Consider the following 24,863-nt stretch of genomic DNA (forward strand, 5'->3'; position numbering starts at 1 on the left):
CGTTCAGATATGCAGAGCATACGCTGCCAGCTCTCCAGCACTTACCTTTCTTCTAACTTGGGAGCTTTGGGACAAATTGTATCTAGCTCTTTGGATGCTTCCAGCTCCTGAAAGAAGCACATTATTACAATATAAACCACCTTGGCCACCCCCAATGTGGAATACTGACAAATACCTATCAGAAATACTGAGTTCTCATTAGTAAATCTTGAGGTGCAATAAGAAATATGTGCTTTCAATTTATTACAACACTTTAGAAAAGTGTGCTCTAAACAAACTGTCTACAAAGAATCTAACCTTAATTATGTCAAGTCCTCCTACGAGCTCTCCAGAAACATAGAGCTGAGGATAGGTGGGCCAATTAGAGTATGCCTTGAGCCCCTGCCGAACTTCCTCATCTGAGAAGATATCAAAACTGCTGAACTGAATATTGTGTTTGTGAAGGATTTCCACCATCTGCTTGCTGAAACCTGCAACAGAACAAGGAAATAGAGAATTCAGCATCTCTCACATACCACAGTGTCCAGGGGACAGAAATGCCCCCCTCGCCTGCACAGTGATTGAATCAGCTTAACTGGATAATATAGGAGAAAAATAAATGCTAAAATCTTACTTAACCTAGAGCCTCAAACAGCTAGAGTTTAACATACGCATCAGCATAATTACAGAGACGTTTGGTGTACATCAAAGCTGCTCTGTGACTGGAGACAGCATTGTGGAAACAGAGCAGAGCCAGGAAGGCCGGGCACAGGCTCCACCCTGACATAGGACAAAGCCCTCCATGGCCGCTCCCTCTCCATCAGGGGGCTGACCAGGACACCTAGGACAGCTATTTTAACCACTGCTTGACCACAGTGAGACCCAAGAGTGGTCCTTACTACCACTAGTGAACCTGTGCACACGCTTCTGCAGGTGCTGCTCATCTTCACCTCTGAGCAGGATGAGTGGGAATCAGAGTAAGAAGTGCTCTTTGGGTCTGAGGTGGGCACAGGACGGCAAGTGCTCAAGCCATCTCTGTTGTTACACACGAACTGTCTATAGACTGATGCCATTCCTTCTCAGCCTATTTATAACTTAATAGATTCTTTCCTAAAACTATTTACCCTCCCTAAAGTGTGAAGTATGATGATTTGGGTTTGTTTTTTTTTTTTTTTAAGCTACACTACAGTGACAAATTATTGTCCTGGGAGCTTGACTTTGGTGAAGCAATCTTCTTAGTGTTCACAATGAAGAAAAGGTGTGAACATCAGTCTTGTGAATCTATCAATCCAGGCTGAAAAGAGGTCACACTTTTCTTCCCAGATGCTAATTCTTACCAAGTAATATCTCCAAGTCTGAACCACTTTCTTCCTTCTCGCTTCACCATTCATTGAGACATACTCTTAATTCTCTGGAATATAATCTACACTACCCATTACAAATCCCTTTAGGATTTCCACACATAAGCAATTATTTTCAAAAAAAGAAAAAAAAAATCATGAAATCCAGCATAAGATCAACTGCAATGGTTTTACCTGACATCACCCAAAAGCACATTTCCTATTAAAAGCATGGGTCTAGGGCTGGGCCCCACGCACTTCCCAGATCTGCATCTGCTGAGGTGAAGCACCGGCGGGGTGAGTGTGCAGCACACAAGCTGCTCCTCCTACAGCTGCAGTGTGGCATTCATGCACAGCCTGAAGTCAAACACGGTTTCTCAATGTTTTCACTCATCTGGGAGTTCATTAGTAAACAGCTAACGGCTGACTGCTGATGGTGATTCTGTTCCCAATATATTAGCTCGTTTCTACTGTAACTGGCTGAGAAAAGGCTTTATTTTGGCTTTAGGCAATTACATGCAGACTAGAAAGATTGATTGGTAGGGTTTCATTTTTAAGGGTTAAAGTGGCAGTCTGGAAATGTTATGCTTAAGGATAAAGTAGTAATAAGGCTTTATTCTAATAACAAAATATTTATAAACTCCTGAAGGAAAATGCATGCATGCAATAGAAGCACTTAAAAGTTAAAAAAAAAAATCTCATTTACCACAAAATCACCATTCCTATCTGCAGTCATTTCCAATTGTGACATGAGTAATAAGCCTAACTGGCACATTTACTAACTACCTAAAACAGACCCTTAAGAGTATTTTCGCACTTGTGCTTTGCATCTGACTCTCACTGCTGAAGCTCCCACAGCCAAACAGCTACCAGCTTTAGCTGCAATAGCTATGGAGTCCCCCCATAACCGCATTCCCCTCCTGAAGGACCTCAGTGCTTTAGAAGGCGTCCTCAAAGGTAAGTGAGTTCTCTTCCTATCCTCATGAGAAGCCAGAAGAGAGGCAACTCAAGTCTGTAGGCTGAGGCCTTCTCAACACCAACTTAGAAGTCTGCATGAGCTCTGCAGACGGAGCCTAGAGGTAAAGCAGAAGGCAGAGCTGTGGCTTGTCCTGGTTCTAGGACAGGCAGGTTCGAGAAGTGTAATCAAGTGTAAGTGTTATCCAAGTTTTTCTGGGTAACACAAAGCAAGGTGAGGGTCACCGATCCAAGTACAAGCGTAACTCCACTCCACCACAGATGCTGAGTCAGGAGCAAAGCAATGTTGATGGCAGAGTGCTCTCAGAAGCAAGTCATTCTGTTACATGACAGAAAGTTCTGAAGTCCACAGAGGTGAAGTATGTTTTCATGAAGGGGCGAGCCTACTCTTCACTGCACTGTCAATGTGGAGCACAAAATCCACACTAGGCAGGCTCAGAAAGCAAGAACAGAAATAAAGCCACTTAAGTTTCCCAAAAATAGGAGATGAAAGGTGAGTGCATACACTGTGCACAAAAACCCAAGAAGGAGGTGGCCAGGTAGTCCCCATGAGAAGGCTTTCCAGCTGACCCAGCATGGACACTTTATTATGTACTCTCCAATAATCGGTTTGCTGTATGTGCTAGGAAGGAGGGCACATAAAAAAAACCCAAAATATCAGGAAAGAGGCGGCTACTCAGAACTGTTAGAAAAGTTAGGAAGATAGCATCCAAACAAAAGAAACGGCAGTTAAACATTTATGCATCTAACAATCTCCTTATCTTTTTTCTTTCATTATCTAAATGCCTATAAAATCTTGTTTTCAGATTGCTCTAAAATGTTTAAATTTTCTTTTTATTCTATTTATAGTCTGAATGTCACAACATAAAAGAAAATTTTTTAAACATCATAAATTCAGTTTAGTGAAATAAAAAGACTATCTCTAGATAAGCCAAATTCAGAAAGACAAATAATACATTTTCCCCTTGTACGCAGAACTAGATTTAAAATTGTGTTGTGTGCCTTTGTGTCTGTGTACGTGCACATATGTATGCGCGTGCATGGGTGCATGGACAGGGAGGGATGTCACAATACGGAAAGGAAGGGAGAAAAGAGGTGCTCTACCAGAGGAGTAAAATGCATGCAACAGGGAACTGACCCAGAGAGGAAGAGAGCCAGCTGGAACTGGAAGGGGCTTGAGATGGTATCGGGGAGGGGCAAAGATGATATCACAGTCTAATGTTGCTTACCTAAAAGTTAATTTTTAAAAATGACTATTTCTACGTTTGCCACTAACGTTTGAAAAATTCAAGAACCCCTGCACCTTCGGAGACAGGCCACATCCCAGCGCCCTCCAGTGCAGCTGAAAGCCAAGGTAGTACCTGAGCAGGGCTGACAGTGGCAGGACTGAAAAACTGCAAGTGGCACACACCCCACCTCTGCTGCCTGGGAATACTTTCCCAGTCAATCTTGCCTCCTGCCAATTTCACTAGGTTATTAGAAAAGATTGAGAGAGTGCTACTCTTGGGTTTCAAAAAAGAACAGGGTATTCAGTAAACGGTTTGCTATGTTTAACAGGTTTGCTCACGTTTTATAGGCCTTCCTACTGTCCTTCAGACTGGACTGAAGGTTAAGTCCTTAACTAGACAACATGCAACACCAGAGAGAACAACAGTTCCAACGCCCATTAAAAATAAAGTAACAAGAAAGCACCGTGAAGACTGCTTGTTCCACGTCATTGCTTAACTCGAGGACAGACCCAGGAAGCTTTGCAATTCTGACTCAAAAAGACACTGCCTGGGAAACCTTTCAGGCAGAACTAAGAGAGAAAGGAATCAGTACTTCATCCTTTTAAGAGAACTTAAACACGATGCTTTACTGGAAGAAGTAGACTGCTTCCTGACCACAGAGGAATAGTTCAGAATAGAACACACTCAGAATGGCAGCTTGGCTCTTTCCAGTCACACTGGACACACAGTAATCCTATCAACTGCATATCCGACTTTCCTGCCACCTATCTTAATGAATCCCCTCCAGTACAGTTGAAACAAACAGCCTTAGAGTCTCAACAAAATCATCAAAAGGCATTAAAAACTCAATTATGCAGCATAATAATGTTGTAGTAGGCACAGTAAAAAGGAAACAACATAAGCTCAATACCAGAGGGCTGAAATAATTACAAAACTTATTTTAAAATTACAAGCACCCTCATGTACAGAAAGTACATATGACTATAAGCCAAGACTCAGTGATCTTTAATCTACTAACAGCTACCAACTAGAAGTGACAGTAGTGGGTGAAAAATGCCATCATGAGAGCACAAGAGGGAAAGCAAGACGACACAGGGCAGACCCAGGTCCTAATGGAAGCCCTCAAGCTTTTAAATTACTAAGTCTGAACAAAAAGATGAGAAGGAGGCCGCCAAGGGCCTGTTCAGAGCAAAACTACACAGGCCAGAGATGCCCAGGAGCTAAGAGCGCTTCTGCACAAGCACCAGGCCTGGAGTTGTATCCCGGCACCACATGACAAGCCACAAGTAACTACAAGGATCTAACTCCAGCTCCTGGGGGATGAAGATAGGAATATGCCGGGCACTTGCGAAGCTAGCAGGTACCAGAGACTGCCTCAAAGAAGCAGGTGGAAACTGAAAAAGAATACCCAGTGTCCTCTTCTGGCCTGTACACACATTCACAAAGACAGACAATTAATTATCTTAAAAGGGCTGGAGGGATGACCCAGAGGTTAGGAGTGCTTGTTGTTCTAACAGAGGACCCAAGTTTCGATCTCAGTAACCATGCTGGGAAGCTCATTTGCAGCCCAAGAGAATCCAACACCCTCTTCTTGCCTCATTGGGCCTACATGCTATACTCACACAAAAGACAGACAGACAGACAGACAGACAGACAGACAGACACATACACACACACACACACACACACACAAATCTTAAAAGTAAATAAAACCCACACAGTAAAAGACCTATTAACAGAGATGACAATAAGGCAGGTAGCTGGAATCTAATCCTTCCCAGCTCTGCCACTAGGTGAGCAAGTTACCCTTGTAACTGAGGGTTCAAATATGAAACACAAAGAGCCTGAACCTGGTGATTTCCAAAGACCCTTCTCCGGCTCCCATGTCCTCCAAAGATTTGTATGACGACACCAGGAAGTATAACCCGCCTAATACTACACACATCAAAAGCACCCACACAGGCAGGGACATTCTGTTCCAATCGTGAGGATCGGCTTCTTACCACAGCGTGGTTCTTGAGGTGTTCCCTTCATGAACAGCATGCAGGGGGCAGCGTGAGTCAGCTTTTTCAGGCGAAGGTTGAGATCTTCTTTAAGATGCTCGTTAGCACTAGGAGGAAAGGATCCGCTAGACACGTGTCGCTGGACCTTTTTGGTCAACTCTGGGGCATGTGCACCATCTAACCGGTCGACTTTCTGAGAATTCTGAAGTTTAAAATGTCATTTAGAATAAAGTGGTATTCTTTCATCATCATCATCATCTACACTTTAGACTCCAAGGTTATAGGAAGTACCTATAGCTCTAGCCAATTCTTCAAGGTACTCCTGTTTTACTGAAGGGAGAGTGTCTCATTAGCAGCTGCCTGAGCTGCTTCTCACTTAGAGACCTGCATTTTGGAACATGCTGGAGAAGCGCTGGCATCTCAAAGTTAAGAGCAGCTTGAATAGACCTACTGAACACAAAGGAAGCTCTGGAGGGCTGTGGTAAGCGGCAATACCCATGGGTGCCTGAAGCAGAGATTGGCACTCGCTTCCCAAGGACTCATTAATCAAGAAGAACCAGCCAGACGTCTCTTTGCATCCAGGCACATGCCCTCAATAAGCCACTTCAAACCTGGGTCAGGGAGCACTAGTCTGCAGGAGAAGTCTGGATTCTGGTCAGGAGGCTCCAGTTCTGGCTGTGGGCTGCCCACTGCCCATGGCAAGCAACCAGCATGGTCCTCATCAGTGCAAAAACTGACAGAGTACCAGAAGGAGGTACAAAGCTAGGAGCAATAAGGAGATCAGGAGAGGATAAAAGAATCCTAACACCCAGTCCCAGGAGCCACTCAGGCGGACCACCTCTGGGGCCTCTTTCATCCTTACCTTGAAGAACAGGAAGGTGGGAACAGAACTAATTTCATATTTTTCAGATACTTCAGGAACAGCTTCGGCTTCCAGCTTTAAAATAAAAGAACCCAAGCTTCATTATTACTGGTCCTTTTTCTACTTTGATATGTAAATCAGTTTCACATGCACTGTCCCTTCAAGTCCATGGTATTTTAAGATTATAGGACGAAAAGTTTATGACACATTTACATTTAAATGAGACTCACTGGGCTGGCATGTCATCCACGGAGTCTGCAGTGTCAAAACAGGTTCAGAGGTTTTTATTTTGTTGCACATTTCAAAAGATGCCTGGAGGCTGTGAATAAAATTTTTGGTGCACTAGTGACCTAGTAAATTTTCAATCATATGCAGCTACTACTATATTGAAATCCATAAATCACTGACCCCAGTTATGTCATGATTACAGTGCTTATTTTCTGCCCACAGCAATTCTTGCTGTTTGCTCTATTGACTAATTTCAGGAGGCAGTACATCATGACTGACAGCTGCAGCTTTCTGCAAATTATGAAGCAAAAAGGAGTATTTCTTCAATAAACTATTGATGTCTGATAAATTTTACTTTTAACCCCTACATGGCTGCTGGACACTATGCAAACAGCCTGTCGGTTGCTTGCACTCCGGACTATTCAAACGTGTAAACTCATTTTGACTAAGATGACTGTATTTCGTCAGATCGTTTCCTTGAGGCCCCTCATCAAGCATGATATGATGCGGTATCTGGCACATGGGTTTCAAACAGATTTAGAAACACAATTTCTAGATAATTAGAACACAATTACTATAAGGTATTTACGTAGATCTTTATAAATATACTTTGAGGGAAAACCAAGATATATTATATTTTTCTCTCATAGGACTGTCAATTTAATATAAACTTTTTGAAACCAATAAAAACCTGTATTCACATTATACCTATAGGAAATAAAATTTATTGATAAATTATATTGTTAAATGTGTTTAAAATATCTATACTGCGTTTCTCTAAGACTGAAAAGATTTCCACTGGGCTTGAAATGTGATTTTTCCCTCTGCTGTACCCACTCAGGCTAGTTGTGTTGGAATAATGCCTGGCCAGCAGAGGCACTGTCCTACTACCTGCACTGCCTCATGCTGCCTCGCTATCTCACTTCTCACAAGCTTTTAGTGCCTTCTTCAAGAAGATTTTTAATTGCTTTCATTTTTCAACTGTATTTAAATGATAAAGCTTTAAATCTTCAACTAGTAACAGCAGTCCTCTCATAAAATAGGCAAAAAAGATACAAGAGCAAAAAGAAAACAGTCTGACACAAACATTTAGAACTGACTACTGTTTTAGAAACGTGTGTGCTGTAGACAGAATGCTTCATAAAAAAGGGCAGGCTTGGATGCAGACAGAGTTGATGGCCAAACTCTGCCAAGACAGGGTAAGCAAGTCCTCAATGGTTTCTGCCTTACAAATGTCTGTCAGATATACTGGGCCAGAAGACTGAAGATGATGTTCCAACGTTTTAGAGAGCTATGGGTGACTGTTCAGACAGCAAACTGCCTGTCATTTTTTTTCTCTTATTATTAAATTAGGAAGCTGCTAACCTGCACTTCCTGTTTACTCAGGCAATTAATTTTACTCCTTCTCAAATTTCTGATGGGGTGAAGACCAAATAGTTGAGTGTCACAGTTGAGCCTAGTTGTTTGGGGACTGAGATGTCTTTAGGTCTAGAGAGATGTTTTAAGTTGATAGAGATGAGATATGATAGATTTTGAGTTACATTCAGAATTTTAGACTCACCAAGATAGGAAAATGTTTTACTCAAGGTTGCCAAATACAAACAGCCAAAATGCTATGAATGTAACATGAATGTAATTCCTGAATATTCTGTGGCTCTTTGCTGTACACTGTGTAGGTGTAATAATATAGATGTATATGTTTTTAAAAATTAATAATAAAATAAAGTGCGTGCTGTGTTTTCTTTCTTAGGCACAGTTCCGTACTCAGACCAATGGTGTCCATGTGTCATTCAGCAGTTCACTCTTTTCTGAGCACTGCTCACAAAGAGACCCTACCTCCGGGGCATCTGAGCAATACTTATGAGGACACATGTCCTCCGACCAGAACTCCTACCACAGCCCCCTGTGCTATCCAGATCTCTGCTGCCATTCCTGCCTGTGGAGCACTGAAAGTGGCTTCCCCCTCAAAACCAGCCTCCAGAAGACTAGCTCTGCCTCAGAGGCAATGGGGACAGACACACACACAGAAGAGGGGACGGAATTGCCACTACAGCCACAAAGGTTCTCCAACGCATCAGAACTGTGTGGTGTCCTAACACCTGTGTGGAGCTGGAATAGACGCTGCCAGGGCTGTCTAGCATGCCGGTATGACCTCTAACACCACAGAGAAGAGAAGCTCTGCAGCACTCAGAATTATTTGAAGCTATGGCTCCAGGACAGTATAATGGCCTTAGTAATGAAAATAGGAAATGTTTTTAAATGACCTGCATATACAAGAGTTCAAAGCTACCATTCATAAACAGGCAGCTCCATACCGCGAGCCCTTGTATAAACTAGATGAAGAAACCTGATAGCCAATAAACCATCATTTGTGGACATGCCTATGAGAGTGTTCTGCCCAGCAAGAGGCAAACTGTCTCTCCTCAAACCCTGAGAGCACCACCCAACAGGGTAAGGTCTCACAAACAAAAAAACAACAAAAAAAAGCTCTCTGCTTAGGCTGGGGCCCCTCCCCTCCCCCACCCATACAAGGACCCTAAGTTATTGAGTCTCTGTGCTCCTGCCCCGGGAGCTCAAGCTTTCCACTATCAGCTCCTTGGTAACAGGCGTCTGGCAGACTACACAACACCACCCTTGCTTCTCCAGCTTGAAGAGCCTCTGAGTGAGGTGAGCAGATTCCTTTAACAAAGCCCCTTACTTATCTGTAGCTCCATGTCCCACACTTATGTTCAGATACAGAGATGTAGCTTGGAAGTGTAAAATCAGTGCTTATGTCATTATGCCGCATGAGGCTTTCCACCACTACAGTCAGAAGAAAGACTGCACTTTAGGGACTGCATTTACCCACACTGCATCTTCACAATGCCTCTGGTGGGAACCACTTGTTCCCTACCCTGAGCAGCTCTTCAGAACCTTCCAAAGGTGTGCCTGTGAGAAGGGATGAGGTGAGAATACTGGGGGGTGGGGCAGAGTCCTCATTCTTTTGGGGAGTATGAGTTAGGGGTTCCCTATGTAGTCTTGGCTGGCCTAGAACTTGCTATGTAGAACAGGATGGCCTCAAACTCAGAGACCCACTTGCCTCTGCTGGGGTAGGTGTGTGCCACCACGGCTAACAGGGTACCCACTACTCCACTTCAGTTTACAGGTCAGTGACGTCATAGAAATGGCTCACAGCTGAAAGTCATGTTGTAGGATATTTGATCACATTGTGAACCCTGAGATTGTGTTGTTACCCCAACTCTCAACCCTAGCACACACCTTTAATCCAAGAGCTTACTGCTTGAACATTGTAAACAGGATTAAATAAAGTCAATCATAGGTCAAGTGGAGCAAGAACCAGTTGACAGGGAGTGAACAGAGAAAAGAACCATAAAGAGTGAGAAGAAGTCAGGAAGTATAGACACATAGGAAGTGGAAAGGAGGGACATTGAGTTTGAGGGGTTTTTGGAGGGTTTGGAGGGTTTTTTCCCTTCTGGGTCATTGCTAAGAAAGGTCAGCTGGGTGCTTTCTCTGCCTCTCTGAGCTAGCAGGCTTTCACCCGAGCATCTGGCTCCTGAGTTTTCACTGGTAAAATCAAGCAACTGAGATTTTGTTAAAAACAACAGTTACTCTAAGCTAGATATTGCCTGATGCTTAGCGCACTAATTCATTTACTCCTGGCAATACGGAGCACTGTCATCTCAATTATTTTATACAGAGCAATTGCGCAGCCATCTGGAAACTAAGTAGAACAAACTGTATCTTTAAAACACTTGCCTATTTGAGAGCAGGAATAAATCAAATGTTAAAGAAACCTGCTTTTTTTTTTTTTAAAGATTTATGGTTTTCTTTTTATCATATGTGTGTGAGTGTTTGTCTGCACAGAAATATGAGCACCATGTGCATGCCTGGTGCCTACAGATCAGAGATAGCAGTCAGATGCCCTGGAACTGGAGTTACAAGCAGTTATAAGCCACTGTGTGTGCTGGGAACTGAAGCCAGGTTCCTGGCAAGAGTATCCGGTGCTCTTAAGGGCTGAGCCACCTCTCAAGTCATGAAGGTCCTACAATAGGCCTCAATGTAACTTAGTAGTAGAGCCTAACTTAACTATGAGGTCCTGAGTACAGTCCCCACAGCACAAGGGATGGCACAGGGGTGCAGAGCACAGCAATGTAACTCTGTAACTCCTCCACACCTTGACTCTCAAGCGCAGCCGCTACTCCAGTGGCTCCCAATCTTCCTAACACTGTGACCCTTTAACACAGTTCCTCATGTTCTAGTGACCCCAACCATAAAATTACTTTCACTGCTACTTCATAATTGTAATTTTGCTAGTGTTATGAATCATAATGTAAATGTCTGTGTTTTCTGATGATCTTAGGTGACCCCTGTGAAAGGGTTGTTCAACTCCCAAAGACGTTTCCACCCACAAGGTGAGAACAGCTGCAATGAAATACAATGAGATAATACTGATGAGAGCAACATCATAAAACTCTCCCTAAACAGCTGACTCTAATCTTTGAGAGAGTTTACACTGTTAGTAATGGCTAGTGTTAACTCTCAACTTGACAAAAGTTTGAAGAACTGAGAGATCAGCCTCTGGGCTTGACTGAGAGGGGTCTATCCTAATTACCTTGATTACATTCAGATGGAAAGGCCTACACACTGTGGATGGCATCAAGCCCTAGGCCAGGGGTCCTGGGCTGTGTAAGTGAGTCAGTGAGGCAAACATTAGCAGGCATCACTGTTGTTCTATTTTGCATATGAATGTAATGTGAGCAACTGCTTCAAGCTTCTCCAGCTGACAGTCCCTACTATGATGGCCCTGGAATTACAAGCTAATAAACCTTTCTTGAGAGATGGCTCAGCCGTTAAGAGCACCGGATACTCTTGCCAGGAACCTGGCTTCAGTTCCCAGCACCTTGCTTTTGTCAGAGTATTTTATCACAGCAATAGGAAAGAAACTATGGCACATGGCAAATGAGAAATGCAGAAGGGGAGAAAAGATTTCCTACAAACTGGGCATGATTTTTCCCAACCTTTTCATCACTGGCAAAGCCTTGAACCTTCTTTCTCCTTCCTACTTTCTTTCCCTTCTAAGCATCATATTCTGAAAGATTCTACCAAATGGACAAGCATGTGTTCACACGGCATCCCAAGCCTATTCAGCACCCAGGAGGCTGATGCAGAAGATCATGAATTCATCCTTCCACCCACCCATCCACATCCACAGATCAATAAAGTGGATTTCCATTTTAGGTAGAGATCTAACTGTGATTTTGAAAAGAAAAGGCACCTAATATTTTAATTCGTTATTTCACTCTATTCTGAATAAGTTTGAATCTTTTTGTCAGGCATTAAGCAATAGAAGTGTTTCCTCAGGGCTCAGAGGTTTAGAGTACTGGCTGCTCTTCCAGAGGTCTTAAGTTCAATTTTCATCAACCACGTGGTGGCTCACTACCATATATAATGTGATCTAATGCCCTTTTCTGGCCTGCAAGTGTACATGCAGGCAGAGCACTGTATACATAATAATTAAATCTTTAAAAAAAAAGAGAAGTGTTTCCTCAAAGTTCTTAGAGATGTGAGAGCCTACAGAAGGACCCAAGTTTCAGGATACAACTGGCTATGGCAGCAGTTAAGGCAGAGAAGGAGCTTGCTCATCAGAGAGTGTATCATCAATGAGTGCATCTTACAGTGCCATCACAAGTCAAGGAGCAAAGACCTCAGCCGAGCACGTGAAAGCCTTGCCTCTCAGCTTTCCGTCCTGACAGGAACAAGCTTCACAACTCTTACCAGAAATGTGTAACTTGTTTGTCTAAGCTGGCATCTTATTAATTAAAAAATTAAGTTCTTGGTAGTTACAACCTATTTAAAACAGCTTATTCAACACTACCTACTAGGCTGAGGACGTAGCTCAGTTGGTAGCGTGCTGGCCTAGCATGCAGGAAGCCCTGGTTTGATCCCCAGCAAGCAGGGCATGATAGCGCCCACTACAACCTCATCACTCATGAGATGGAGGCAGAGGATCAAAATCTCAAAGTCATCCACGACTACATAGTAAACTCCAAGCCAGCCTAGGATACATAAGGCTCTGCTTCAAAATAATAAGAAGAAGAAGGAGGAAGAAGAGGAGGAAAAGGAGGAGGAAGACGAGAACTAATTTACTTTGCATGAGAAAGAGAAATAATTTACTTTGCATGCCAACCAAAAACATAGATTTTTTTTTTAAGATCACTTATTTAAATGACGTTGTGAGTCTATCACCAAAGAATGGAACAATCACTTTGTTTCACAGGTCAAAAATGCCAGACAGTGGTAGCACACACCTAAATCCTAGAACTCGGGGAGGCAGAGGCAGGCGGATCTCTGTGAATTCAAGGCCAGCCTGGTCTACAGAGTGAGTTCCAGGATGGCCAGGGCTACACAGAGAAACCTTGTCTTGAAAAACCATTAAAAAAAAAAAAAGGCAAACGAATACATCTTTTTTAAAAAGCAAATAAAAGTAAAGGAAGTATAGTAGGACATGCTACAGGAGGCTGATGCAGGAGGCTGGCTTGAGTCCAAGAGTTTGAGACCAGCCTGGGCAACACGGTGAGACTCCCAAGTCCAAAAGCAAAGATCAAAAAGACACTGATGGGGTAGAATATTAGCCTTACTTCAGCAATTTCCTGAAGTCCTAAATTAACATAAACAATGCTGTCATCCCCTGAAACAGCAGATGCAGTCAGGTTCAGATAGATACCCCTGACAATCCAGCAGCACCACACACCTCCAACTCTTGGCTCACTGCGACACTTAAGCACTTGAACAACTTAAAATCTCACTGCCAAGTCTGGTACCAATGTGAGAAGCAATTCTATAGTCGCTTTAAATAAATCATTCAGATGGCAGCTGAGAACAGCATGTTACCTAAACCAGTAACATTATACGTATGAAAGCAGACATGGGACAATTACCATCATCCTGACTAATTCTATGATTGAAGTGTTTAATCATTCATTTCACTTGTAGTCATTATCTTTTATCACTGACCAAACATGCAGTTTTAATGCCCCCATCTATTATTTATAGTGGACATTTTAGGGTTACCTTCTAAGGTTACATTATGCATTTCATCTGAATTTTAAATAAGTCCTTAAATTTTAAAAAGCTAGCTATTATATTCATATTTTCTCTATCTGCATAAGGAAACACTAAGAGAATTCATACAAATTTAATACAAATGGTTACTTATGGGGAAGGACAAAGGGTTGGTAGGGAAGACGTGGAGTAAGCCTTCTCAATGTCCACTCTGCTATCCTGCTTGGCATTTTTTTGTTTTTTGTTTTTTTGGTTTTTTGGGGTTTTTTTTTGTTTTGTTTTGTTTTGTTTGTTTTTTGAGACAGGGTTTCTCTGTGTAGCCTTGGCTGCCCTGGACTCGCTTTGTAGACCAGGCTGGCCTTGAACTCACAGTGATCCGCCTGCCTCTGCCTCCCGAGTGCTGGGATTAAAGACGTGCGCCACCACGCCCGGCTCCTGCTTGGCATTTTGAGCCATCAGAATACAACACCTACTCAAAGCACCAAAAAAAAAAAAAAAATTTTATATCTATACAAATGCTTTCAGAAAATGGAATCACCTACCTCAAAAAGGAATTAAAGGGGCAGTGATGGCACTCGGGAGGCAGAGGCAGGTGGATCCCTGTGAGTTCGAGGCCAGCCTGGTCTACAATGCAAGTCCAGTACAGCCAAGGCTACAAAGAGAAACCCTGTCTCAAAAAAAAAAAAAGAAAGAAAGAAAGAAAGAAAGAAAGAAAGAAAGAAAAGGAATTAAAAAATTAGACGTCAGAAATCTGACCTATAGACCCCCAGCAACTTCATATGGTTTCTTACCTCATATATGGGTGTATTTGTCAACATGTATTTTGAACTCACAATTTGTGGTTTTATAAGTAAGGTTTTGTTTTGGCTTTAAATCCTAAGGATTCAGCATTGAAGCTCAGAGGCACAAGCCACTGACCCCAGCAGGAGGGAGCCAAGAAAACTGAGATCTTAAGGGCAGCCTGTGCTGTGAGACCCAGTCTCAAAGTAAATAAATACACTCTAAGAATGAAGACGTGTGAATACAGAATATCCCTCCTTTCCCAGTAACTCATTATTCTCAACATATATTTCACTGGTTTTTAAGTCTAAACCAGCATTACCTCCTGAGTAACTAAGACTACATGTGTAAACGCAGATCTGCCAATCTCCAGGCACAGCCATCAACTTCCTCTTAGAGCTCAATCTCTCAAAAGACAACAGGAACTATAGGAAGGGTGTGGGGTGCTGGATATAGGGAGGGGCAGCAGTATCAACCAACCTCAGCAACCTGTTCAATACATAGAGTTTCTAGAATCATTTTCTCCAACATAGGTACCTTTTCAATGAAGTCGTAATTAGTTACTATCATGCCAAAATTATCCAGTGAATTCTCTGGTCGGCTTCTGCTATCAAACATCTCTGTCCTTTGCATGTTTTGTTGTGATTTTTATACTATGTCAGAAACGCAACATTAAAAGATCTGTCAAAATAACTTACTACAAATGTAACAATTCAACACAAAATTCAAGTATTTGGAATTTCACAGCTTCTTCCTTTACATTATAAAATCTAGTCAGAAATTAATAAAAGATACAAGACTGAAAATTTATAGTACCTTCACAAATGAAACATGAGGGTGTTCTTTAGCTAACTCTGCCATGACATCGTTCATCTGTACACACTGTGGAGCCCATGGTGCCCAGAAATGGACCACGAGGAGTGACCTGTAAATCAACAAACACATTGTTATTATAATAATCCTGGAAGCAAATATTGACATACATCAAAATTCTCCTATCTAGGAAGCTAAGAATTTAGTTATACTGGGCAAGATCAATGCCAGTCTTCAGACTCTTTTGGATGAATATTCAAGTTAATAGGATTTCTTAAATCAAGATTAAGCTCCAGTAAATCGTTCTAAATGCTCATTCATCTCAACTAACAAATATGTCAATTATATTTTCAGACCCATGATGAAAGTGGAGACTGAATTTCTTAGAAGCAAGCTACTGCTGAGAAATGGTTGTAGACACATTATTACTATTAGTCTCACATATCATTGTGACAAAGGAATACAACTGTGACCACAGGAGAACAAAAAAGTCTTCACAGTAAAGGCAAACCAAAAGCAAGCAGGGCTGCGATCACGGCTCATAGACGCCCTTTACAGGTATGCTGCCAGTGGGCCCTCTGAGCATCTCCATAGGAACTGACAGTGGAGTCACATAAATTAAAATAAATCTTTTAAAAAACAGATGAGAAGTGGGATCCTACTCATAACAAAAGCTCTCATAACACACACAAAGGTATGAGGAAGGTTACAGGCAGAAGCAGCTGGAAAAAGTGACAGACCACAATCTGAAGTTGACTACAAGTTCTGGCTTAGACACTGACGGCCAGTGTCCTACTGGAAGGAAAGGAAGTCTACTAGAGTATTAGTGCCAGGGCTCAAGCGCATAGAGAACCTCGGCTCTCTACAGACCTAGAAATCAAGAAATACAGAGCCAACCATACCACAGAGGGGACAAAGGAGACTGGAGCTCAGTTGTCTCTGGCCACTGCGGAAATCCACATCAAGGGATCTGGAGTGAACAGAGGAATCCAACAGCACGGGGCCCAGCTTGACTTTGGTGCAAGGAGCAATCCCCAGATGCCTGTATGGTGCAGGGACAACGCCAGCGCAGATGGAGAGCTGAAAATCTGAGGCAGCTGTAAGCACCAAGGTTTCCAAGGAGCTAGGAAAGGAGCCAGAGCAACAAGAACAGTGTCTTCCAGTCCAAAGCCAAGGAATTAAGAACAATTTAAGTGATGTAAGAAGCAGGGCTGGGGAGGGCTTAGAAAGAAGGTACCTGAAGTCCTGGTTTTGCTCAGGTATAAAGTGAGGTCATATACTGAAATGGAAACGGAAGCCCAGTGTGACGCTTCCAGAGTCTGAGGCAAAAGAATGATCAGTAGTTCAAAGCCAGATTGAATACACAGTGAGTTCAAGGCCATCCTGGGCAGTCAGGCCACCTCAAAAATGTGGGGGGGGACATGACGACAGAAGACAAGGACTAACTAGTTAGAAGAGGTGACGAGAAAGCCATCTAAGAGGATACAAAAGGCAAATAGGAGGCTCTACCTAAGGTGAAAAAAGGACATTGTACAGTCCATAAATGAGTACAATTTGCACCAGACACTTGTATCTGGCAGATCTTTGAAGAGAGTACTTGAGCCTAAGCTGATAGCAACTGCTGCATCAAGCAATGTTAGCTCTCCCTCAGACATTCAGCTAGACCCATCTTTTCAGTCCTCCTTATAGTTGTCTGGAAGCCATGAACTGAGTTCTAGCCTATAGAAGACGGAAATCCGCCCTTATAAACATGTGCAGATTGTGGCTACACCTCTCAACCAGGGAGAGCATCGAAGAGAGGTTCCCAAGGACTAACTGTGGCAAGCAGAAAAGCAAGTCAACAAGACTTTATCAAAGAACACCTGGGTAGTCTGACATATAATACACCCAAATGCTCCAATAATGAAACACAATTCAACTATTAAGGCTGGTGCAGGAGGGGGGCGGGGAGTGCTGGGCAGTGGTGATGACACATGCCTTAAGCCCAGTACTTGGAAGGCAAAGGCAGGCAGATCTCTATGAGTTCCAGGACAGCCAAGGCTACACAGAGAAACCCTGCCCTCCAAAACAAAAAACAAACAAACAACAACAAAAACTTCTCTAGAGAAGTACACAACCACATAGGCAAGTCTGGAAAACAGCCAAGGCAAAGATGCTAGATTAAAGACTGCCATAAAATGCAAGACAGTTTACAGTGGTGAGGGTAGCAGCAGCACAAGAGGAAAGGCCTGGCTGCACTTATTTAGTACTCCTATGCAATTTTCATTCTGACACGATCAAATCAAGTAGCTACTGTTTATCGTGAGAACATGTCTAGAATTGGAAGCACTGAACTACCGCACACACCAGCACTCTTCCCTGAGCATGACAGCCTATGAACAAATAGTTTCATTCAGTTGTTTAAGAGAACATGACAGAAACTGACAACAAGCATGGTCGTGATCATGACCTGAGGGAAACTGCTTGAAAAGATACGATCCAGAAGGCTGTGAAACTGGCATCACTTCGTTCATTCATTCATTCATTCCTCCCAAACAGAGAGGAAAGTTGGAGCAGGGCCCCCTTGAGGTAAATTCTGACTTGGCTTCACAGAACTAAGGTGCTCTTGATGGGCAGTGGGAGCAATCACAGCACAGATAAAATCCTCACAAGGAAATGGGGAGGCACACCTGCAAGTGGTCCAGGTGTGGCAGTGGCAAACACCTGACAAAGCAACTTAAAGGGCTTATTCTGAAAAGAGAAAACAAAAACAAACAACAAAACCACTTAGCAGGCATAGTAGCGCACACCTTTAATCCCAGTACTTGGGAGGCAGAGGCAGGTAGATCGCTGTAAGTTCAAGGCCAGCCTGGTCTACAAAAGTGAGTCCAGAATAGCCAGCTAGGGCTGTTACACAGAGAAACCCTGTCTCAAAAAAAAAGCAAAGCAACAACAAAAACCAAAAATAAAAAATAAAAAAATTAAATTTTAAAAAATATTTAATATATTAAAAATCAAATTTGCAAAGAATTTTTATTGACTTAAGTAAATGCTGACAATATTGCTTTTAAAAATTAGAATAGGTGGATAAAGACGTAGCTCAGTGGCAGAATCTGGCATGTTTGAGGCCCTGGGCTCAATCCCAGCAAAGTTAAAAAAAAAAAAAAAAACAGTTTAAGAGAGGTGACTAGGCTTTGTTACCAGTATGTGATGATGTCTGCCTACAACCACAGCACTCAAAGAGTGTAAACCAAAGGACCAGGGCTCAAGGTCATCCCCGGCCTCCTCCCGAGTTCCAGGACAGCCTCCATTACACAGTCCTGGCTTCAAAAAGAGGAGGGGGAAGAAGAAAGCCTGAACACAGAGACAACTTTTGTTCCATTGGCATCAACATGGCTTTGAATTCTTTCAACATCCTGGAATGTCAGAAAGATCAAACAAAAATGTGTTTTGGTAACATCACTGCGTGAGTTTAACGTGAATAGCTATTTATTTCTATTGCCCAAGATAGCCTTATACTTACATAACTAGCTCTTATTTTGTATTTAAGCAAGGGATGCCAATTATAAGCAGATATAACACAGAGATGTGGTCACCGTCTTGTGTGTTGTATGTAACCAATCTCTCCCTTATGATAGTCGGGCCAGTATGCCCAATGCATTGTTTGCGGGCATTTATAGAAAGATCAAGTTGAAAAATCTCATTAACATGACTCCCTTACACCCTGTCCGAGTGTTCAAACCTAAAGCCTTGATCATGCACCTCACCGCTGGCTGAGCTGCATCACATCCCAAAATATCTGAATATTTTAGCAGACATAATAACCCTCAGTTCTATAATCCCAGCACTCGGGAGGCAGAGGCAGGTGGATCGCTATGAGTTCGAGGCCAGCCTGGTCTACAAGGCGGGTCCAGGACAGCCAAGGCTACACAGAGAAACCTTGTCTCAAAAAACCAAATAAATAAATAAATAAAAATACCCTCAGTTCTCCATCAATAAAACAATTAGAGCGCAAAATGACTTGTTTTCTATTATAGAGTTCCACTACTCCCGGCATTCATCTGCAAATTATACTTCCACTTACTAAGCACTGTCATATTCTGGACTCTAGTGGTTTATGAATGGGCCAAAACCTGGTACCAGTGCCCCATCTCCCACCCCGACTATATAAGCCGGAGCTGAGCTTTCACTAACTTACATAGACATCAGATTAGATGACCTTAATATAAAAAGTAAATTTCTGGCCTGGAGAGATGTCTTGACGATTAACAGCACTAACTGCTCTTCCAGAAGACCTGGGTTCCATTCCTAGCACCTACACAGGGGCTCACAACAACTGTAACTCTAGTGCCAGAGGAGCTAATGCCCTCCTCTGGCCTCTGTGGGCATTGCAAGCATATGGTGCACAGACATAGGCAGGCAAAACAAAAGTACACATAAAATTATTATTTTTTAAGTAGATTTCAGCTAGACTGAGAAGCATTGTCATGGAAATGACTGAACCCACAAGTGCTATTTGGTCTTCTTAATGGCTTCCGTATCCACCACACAAAACAACGCCCTCCCCTAAGTGTCACACAACACTGCCCACGATGCCCATTCAGACCAGTCACTCACCAGAGAGGGGAACACTGTCTCCTGAGTCATCTGAGGCATACACCAGTGACAAGAATACATGCAAATGGGTCTGGGTTTTATTGCTGTTCTTGTTTTGGGCTCCCCTGCCCCTGGGGGAAGAATGAATGTTTGTTTCCTAGTTTGTTTGTTTGCTTGTTTGTTTTTTGGAATAGAGTCTCCCTATATACCTCTGGCTAGCCTGAAACTATCAAGACCAAGCTGACCTTGAACTTGCAGAACAAACAGCATGTTAACTTTTACCCACTGAGGCCTACTGAAAACACGAAACAGAAAAGCAAGCCAAGCATGTGAAACACACACACACACACACAAAGAATCCTCTCAGGTGATTTAAGTTGAAACTCTGCAGGACCAGTCCACACAAGCCCTCCTCATCCCCTGAGGCCATCTAGATATCTGGCTAGATCAGTCAGAACCCAGCTTCTACCAGTAAGTAAATGGCATTCTCCCTTTTCCTTTTCCTTTTCCTTGGGGGTGGGGGGTGGAAACAGTACCAAGTAAACCTGAAACGCAAAAGAACTGGGAAGTTTTGTTTTGTTTTTTGTTTGGGGCATTAAAGCTTGACCTAAGGGCTTCGTGTGTACTAAGCACTAGTTACACCACCAGCCTCTGAAGGAGCTATTTTATATTTTAATTCTCTTCCATGCAGACGTCAGCCAGTCACCCTCGCACCTGCCCACTCCGCTCTGTGAAGATGCCAAGATGCCAAGATGCCAAGGCCCCACATTAGTGGAGAGAGCTTCCGGAACGCCAACCACGGCAGCACTTTAGACGGAACCACCATGGCCCTGGGGACACCAGCCCACTCGCCCAGGAAGAAGCTGGTGATGAGTGACGAATCTTGCCCCAGGGATACTGGCAGAAAAGGTTGGGGGATCCCAGGCAATCGACCCTGGAACCCCTAGTTTCTCTGCAGCCCGAGGCTGGGCAGCATCACAAGGAGCCACGTGCACGCCTTCTCCGAGGCGATTGTTTTTTTTTTTTCTACGCATACCCGGGGCTGACCCTGGGGCGTCTTGTCCAAAGGCGCGACCTCGCACGTGCACTCGGCCGCAGCAGACCCACCCTAGGCCAGCTGGCGATCAGGAAAAGCCCCGGACCCCAGCTGGGCCTGCAGGCCGGTCACCAGGCACGGCTTCCCGCAGGAGGTGCCACATGCGGGTCTCCGGGGACACCGGGGCTGCCGCGCTGCGCTTCCCTGTCCTACCCGGAGATGGTCCCACAGCGACCCAAGCAGGCTCGCCGTTGGGCCGCGAGCTCAGCTCTGGGCGTGCCGCGCTGAGCGGCCGCCCCCGGGGTCCCTAGGCCCTGGCCCGCCGCTCTCTGCCCCCCGCCCCCGATCCCCGATCCCCGACCCTCTCTCCGCCCGGCGTACTTGGCTTTGAGGCGTAGTTGCTCTTCAAACTGCTGGGCCGAGATGATCTCCTCCACTACCGTGGCTGCCTCAGCTGCCTCGGCCGCCCCCGCCGCCATGCTGCAGCCGCCAGACACTAGCAGTGGAGCGCCGGCGGCTCGATAGGGCGGGACAGACAGGCAAGGAGGCTGCGCACGGGAAGCCACGCCCCCTGTGGTCGGGGCCCCACCCCTGGTTACACTAAGCCACGCCCTCCGGCCCTGCGTGCACTCAGTAAGACAGGGAGAGCTTGGAGTCCTAGAGGCAGGCGACCCATGGCGCTGGGTCAGGGTGGTGGAGCCTTCCTGCTCTGTGTTAGTGTGGGTCTTGGGCCCCCTGGCTGTTGTAGCTCGGGACCTTTCCTGGAGCTCATAAACCTTCAATAGCAAGGGATGTAAGTGTATGTGTGCATTTTAAGCCAAAGTGAAGTCAGATTAGACCGTTTGCAAGCTGAAATCTCACATGAAACTGCATAAAGATGAACTAAGAAGTCTAAGAATAAGAGGCAGTAGTGTGTGAGCACAACCCTGACAGGCCTTGCACCTCAGTTCTGGAAGAACCTCTAACACCTCTGGAGGTGCCCTCTGAACCCCAAAATCAACCTTTCAGTCCCACCCTGTGACACCTGTTACCGTTGCAGCCTTGGTACAGCAAGGCCTGAATGGCTAAGTACCATAAGGCTCCCTTGTAAGAGTTCCTTCAGTTTCCCACCGAGGCACAGCCTCCACTATCCTGCTACATGAAGCCAGCTGGGCAGTGACTCTCAGGAGCTATGGGAAAGTTCTCCACACTTTCCCATGCTAAGGCAGAAAGTGTTCCCTAAGTTTGAGTCCAGCCTGGGTAACAGTAACAGATTACATGTTGAAATGTTTTATTTTGGGTATATTGAAAACTAAATTTACGCCGGGCGTGGTGGCGCACGCCTTTAATCCCAGGACTCAGGAGGCAGAGGCAGGTGGATCGCTGTGAGTTCGAGGCGAGCCTGGTCTACAAAGTGAGTCCAGGACAGACAAGGCTACACAGAGAAACCTTGTCTTGTAAAAACAAAAAACAAAAAAGGAAGAAAGAAAAGAAAAAGAAAGAAAACTAAATTTACTCCTTTTTACCTTTGTTTCACTGGGCCATATTGAATTACACAGGAGAGTCCCTTGTGGTGCCTCACTCCTATTTCCAATTGGCAGCTCTGCTCTGGAGATTACAAACAGCCCTAGGATCCACGCCACAAACGCTTGAGAAATACAGATGCTTAAAATGGAAGTCGCAGTACTCCAAACACAACAGGACAAATTGTGTTTACTTCTTGGCTGGGGTGGTAGGACCCCAAACCTCAGACTGCAAAGAAACAAACATACGCAAGTACCAGTACAGCCACAGACACCTCAGAAAGACAGTGGGGTCACACACAGACATTAACATCCTGGTTATTGTATTACAGGTTTACAGGGTTTTACTATTGACAATACACACAGTGTCTCTGTATCCTGACCCCACCTTTTAAATGTTGAAACAAGTTCTTAAGTAGCCCATGATGGCTTAGAACTTATTATGAAGCCAAGGCTGGCCTTGAACTTATGGTCCTCTTTTATCTAGCTCCCATATGGTGGGGCTATGGGAGGTAGAAATATATATATATTTATATTTATATTATTATAATATATATAATATAATGATAATAATATATATTACATTAGTAAATGTATCAAATGTACTATTGTTGTTATTGAAACAACACTTTCTCAAGTGGCCCAGGCTGGCCTCCAATTTATTGTGTAGCCAAGGTTTGCTGCGACCTCCTGATCTTTCTGTGTCCACCTTCTAAGTACTGGGAATACTGGTATGTGCCCCCAGACCAAGCATTCCTCTTTTCATATTAAATGTATATGAATCTACATTTTTGAATAAAAGGTTGGTTGACTGAAAACAAAAACCTTAGAGAATTCTTTGGAGGCAAAATGCACTAGAAAGGAGAAAGCCATGTTGTAAAAACAGAATGGGGGGGGGGGGTTGTGGGGCAGGCTGTATTCTCAGCTCTCTCCTACAGCAGGAGAGTCAAGTTCCAGATGGCCTGGGCTTCAGTGTGAAACTTTTCCATTAAAAAAAAGAATAAAATATAGATAAGATGAAATGAGATGAGATAAAGATGGGACACCTGCTCAGATTATTATTTGGGGGTTTTTTGTTGGTGGTGGTTTGGGGTTTTGAGGTTTTTTTGTTCGTTTGTTTGTTTTGAGGGGTTGTTTTTTTCTTTGTTGTTGTTGTTGTTTTGTTTTTGTTTTTGTTCTTTTGATTCTTCAAGACAAGGTGTCTCTGTGTAACCCTGGCTGTCCTGGACTCACTTTGCAGACCAGGCCGGTGTCAAACTCACCTGCCTCTGCCTCCCAAGTGCTGGGATTACAGGCATGTACCACCACTGCCTGGCCTGATTACTATTATTTAAGTATAAAACTATATAGCCAAGTGTAACATAGAAAGGGGTCTCCAGGCCGGGCATGGTGGCGCATGCCTTTAATCCCAGCACTCAGGAGGCAGAAGCAGGTGGATCGCTGTGAGTTCGAGGCCAGCCTGGTCTATAAAGCGAGTCCAGGACAGCCATGGCTAACACAGAGAGACCCTGTCTCAACCCCCCCCCCCAAAAAAAGAAAGAAAGAAAGAAAAAGAAAGGGGTCTCCCCAAAGTCCCAAAGTGTGAAAGCTTGCTAGTAAGGAATAAGAACTGGGGTGCTAATGGGTGGCCCTTCATTCTTTAATCCAGCAGTTCTCAACCTGTGGGCTGTGACCCCTTTAGGGTAGCATATCACATAACCTGCATATCAGACATTTACATTATAATTCATAACAGTAGCCAATTTACAGTTATGAAGTAGCGACAAAATAATTTTATAGTTGAGGACTGCCACAGCATGAGGAACAGTGGTAAAGAGTCTCAGCATGAGGAAGGTTGAGAACCACTGCGTAGTATCTGCTTCTGCCTGTCTTCAGAGAACTCAGACTGCATCTGTCACATGAAATTAGTAAAACTGTTATTTATGGAAAAGATGTGTTACAGAGATTGTTTGTATGTAGGTATGTATCACCCCGCTTCTCAACTAGCCGTTTTACAAATTCTGACTTTCCCTTTAAGTGGAATTTGCTGAAAGTGGCACACGCTGGCAGCAGAGGGGCTCTCATTTTGGAATAAACAGCAGGAAGTGTCCTGGGGAACTCTCCAACTGCCCTTTCTGCAGATTGCTTTCGTTTGTTGTTTGCTTGCTTGGTTGATTGGTTGGTTGGTTTTCAAGACGGGGTTCAGGGTTTCTCTGTGCATCCTTTCTGCAGTTACCGCTGCTAATATTGATAACCTAAGGGGGCAGCTGGTGACTCCATGCCTAGAAAATGCTCTGACTTCAGCATCTATGACCAGAGAGCTCAGGATGGGCCAAGCTCCATTTTGGACCACGGATGCACCCAAGTAACAGCTGTATACAGATCCATGCTTTGGGAGGGGGGGGGGGCGGGGGAGAACAAGCAGGGTAAAGGTCGTCTGCCCCTCAAATCAGATGGGGTGCATATTTCTCCCTTAGTATAAACCATCACTGTCCGCCAC

General features: G+C 43.9%; 1 protein-coding gene across 3 annotated transcripts in view; it reads right to left on the reverse strand.

Moving 5' to 3' along the window:
* The window catches only part of GLRX3 (glutaredoxin 3), a 30,032-nt gene extending 8,610 nt beyond the window's left edge, over positions 1 to 21,422 (reverse strand). Inside the window, exons 1-6 of one of the 3 annotated variants that reach the window (XM_084751028.1) lie at positions 21,264 to 21,422; positions 15,275 to 15,383; positions 6,389 to 6,463; positions 5,527 to 5,728; positions 298 to 470; positions 46 to 107 (exon numbers count right to left, since the gene is read on the reverse strand). In XM_084751028.1, the coding sequence (XP_084607154.1) occupies positions 46 to 107; positions 298 to 470; positions 5,527 to 5,728; positions 6,389 to 6,463; positions 15,275 to 15,383; positions 21,264 to 21,361 (719 nt within the window). In that variant the 5' untranslated portion in view covers positions 21,362 to 21,422. Of the gene's footprint in view, positions 1 to 45; positions 108 to 297; positions 471 to 5,526; positions 5,729 to 6,388; positions 6,464 to 15,274; positions 15,384 to 16,173; positions 16,196 to 21,263 lie in introns of those variants that run through there. The other 2 variants (XM_084751029.1, XM_084751030.1) reach the window with 2 other exon arrangements.
* Positions 21,423 to 24,863: the final 3,441 nt, after the last annotated feature.

This window comes from Acomys minous (genome assembly GCF_964271855.1).
Source record: "Acomys minous genome assembly, chromosome: 2".
Lineage (NCBI taxonomy): Eukaryota > Metazoa > Chordata > Mammalia > Rodentia > Muridae > Acomys > Acomys minous.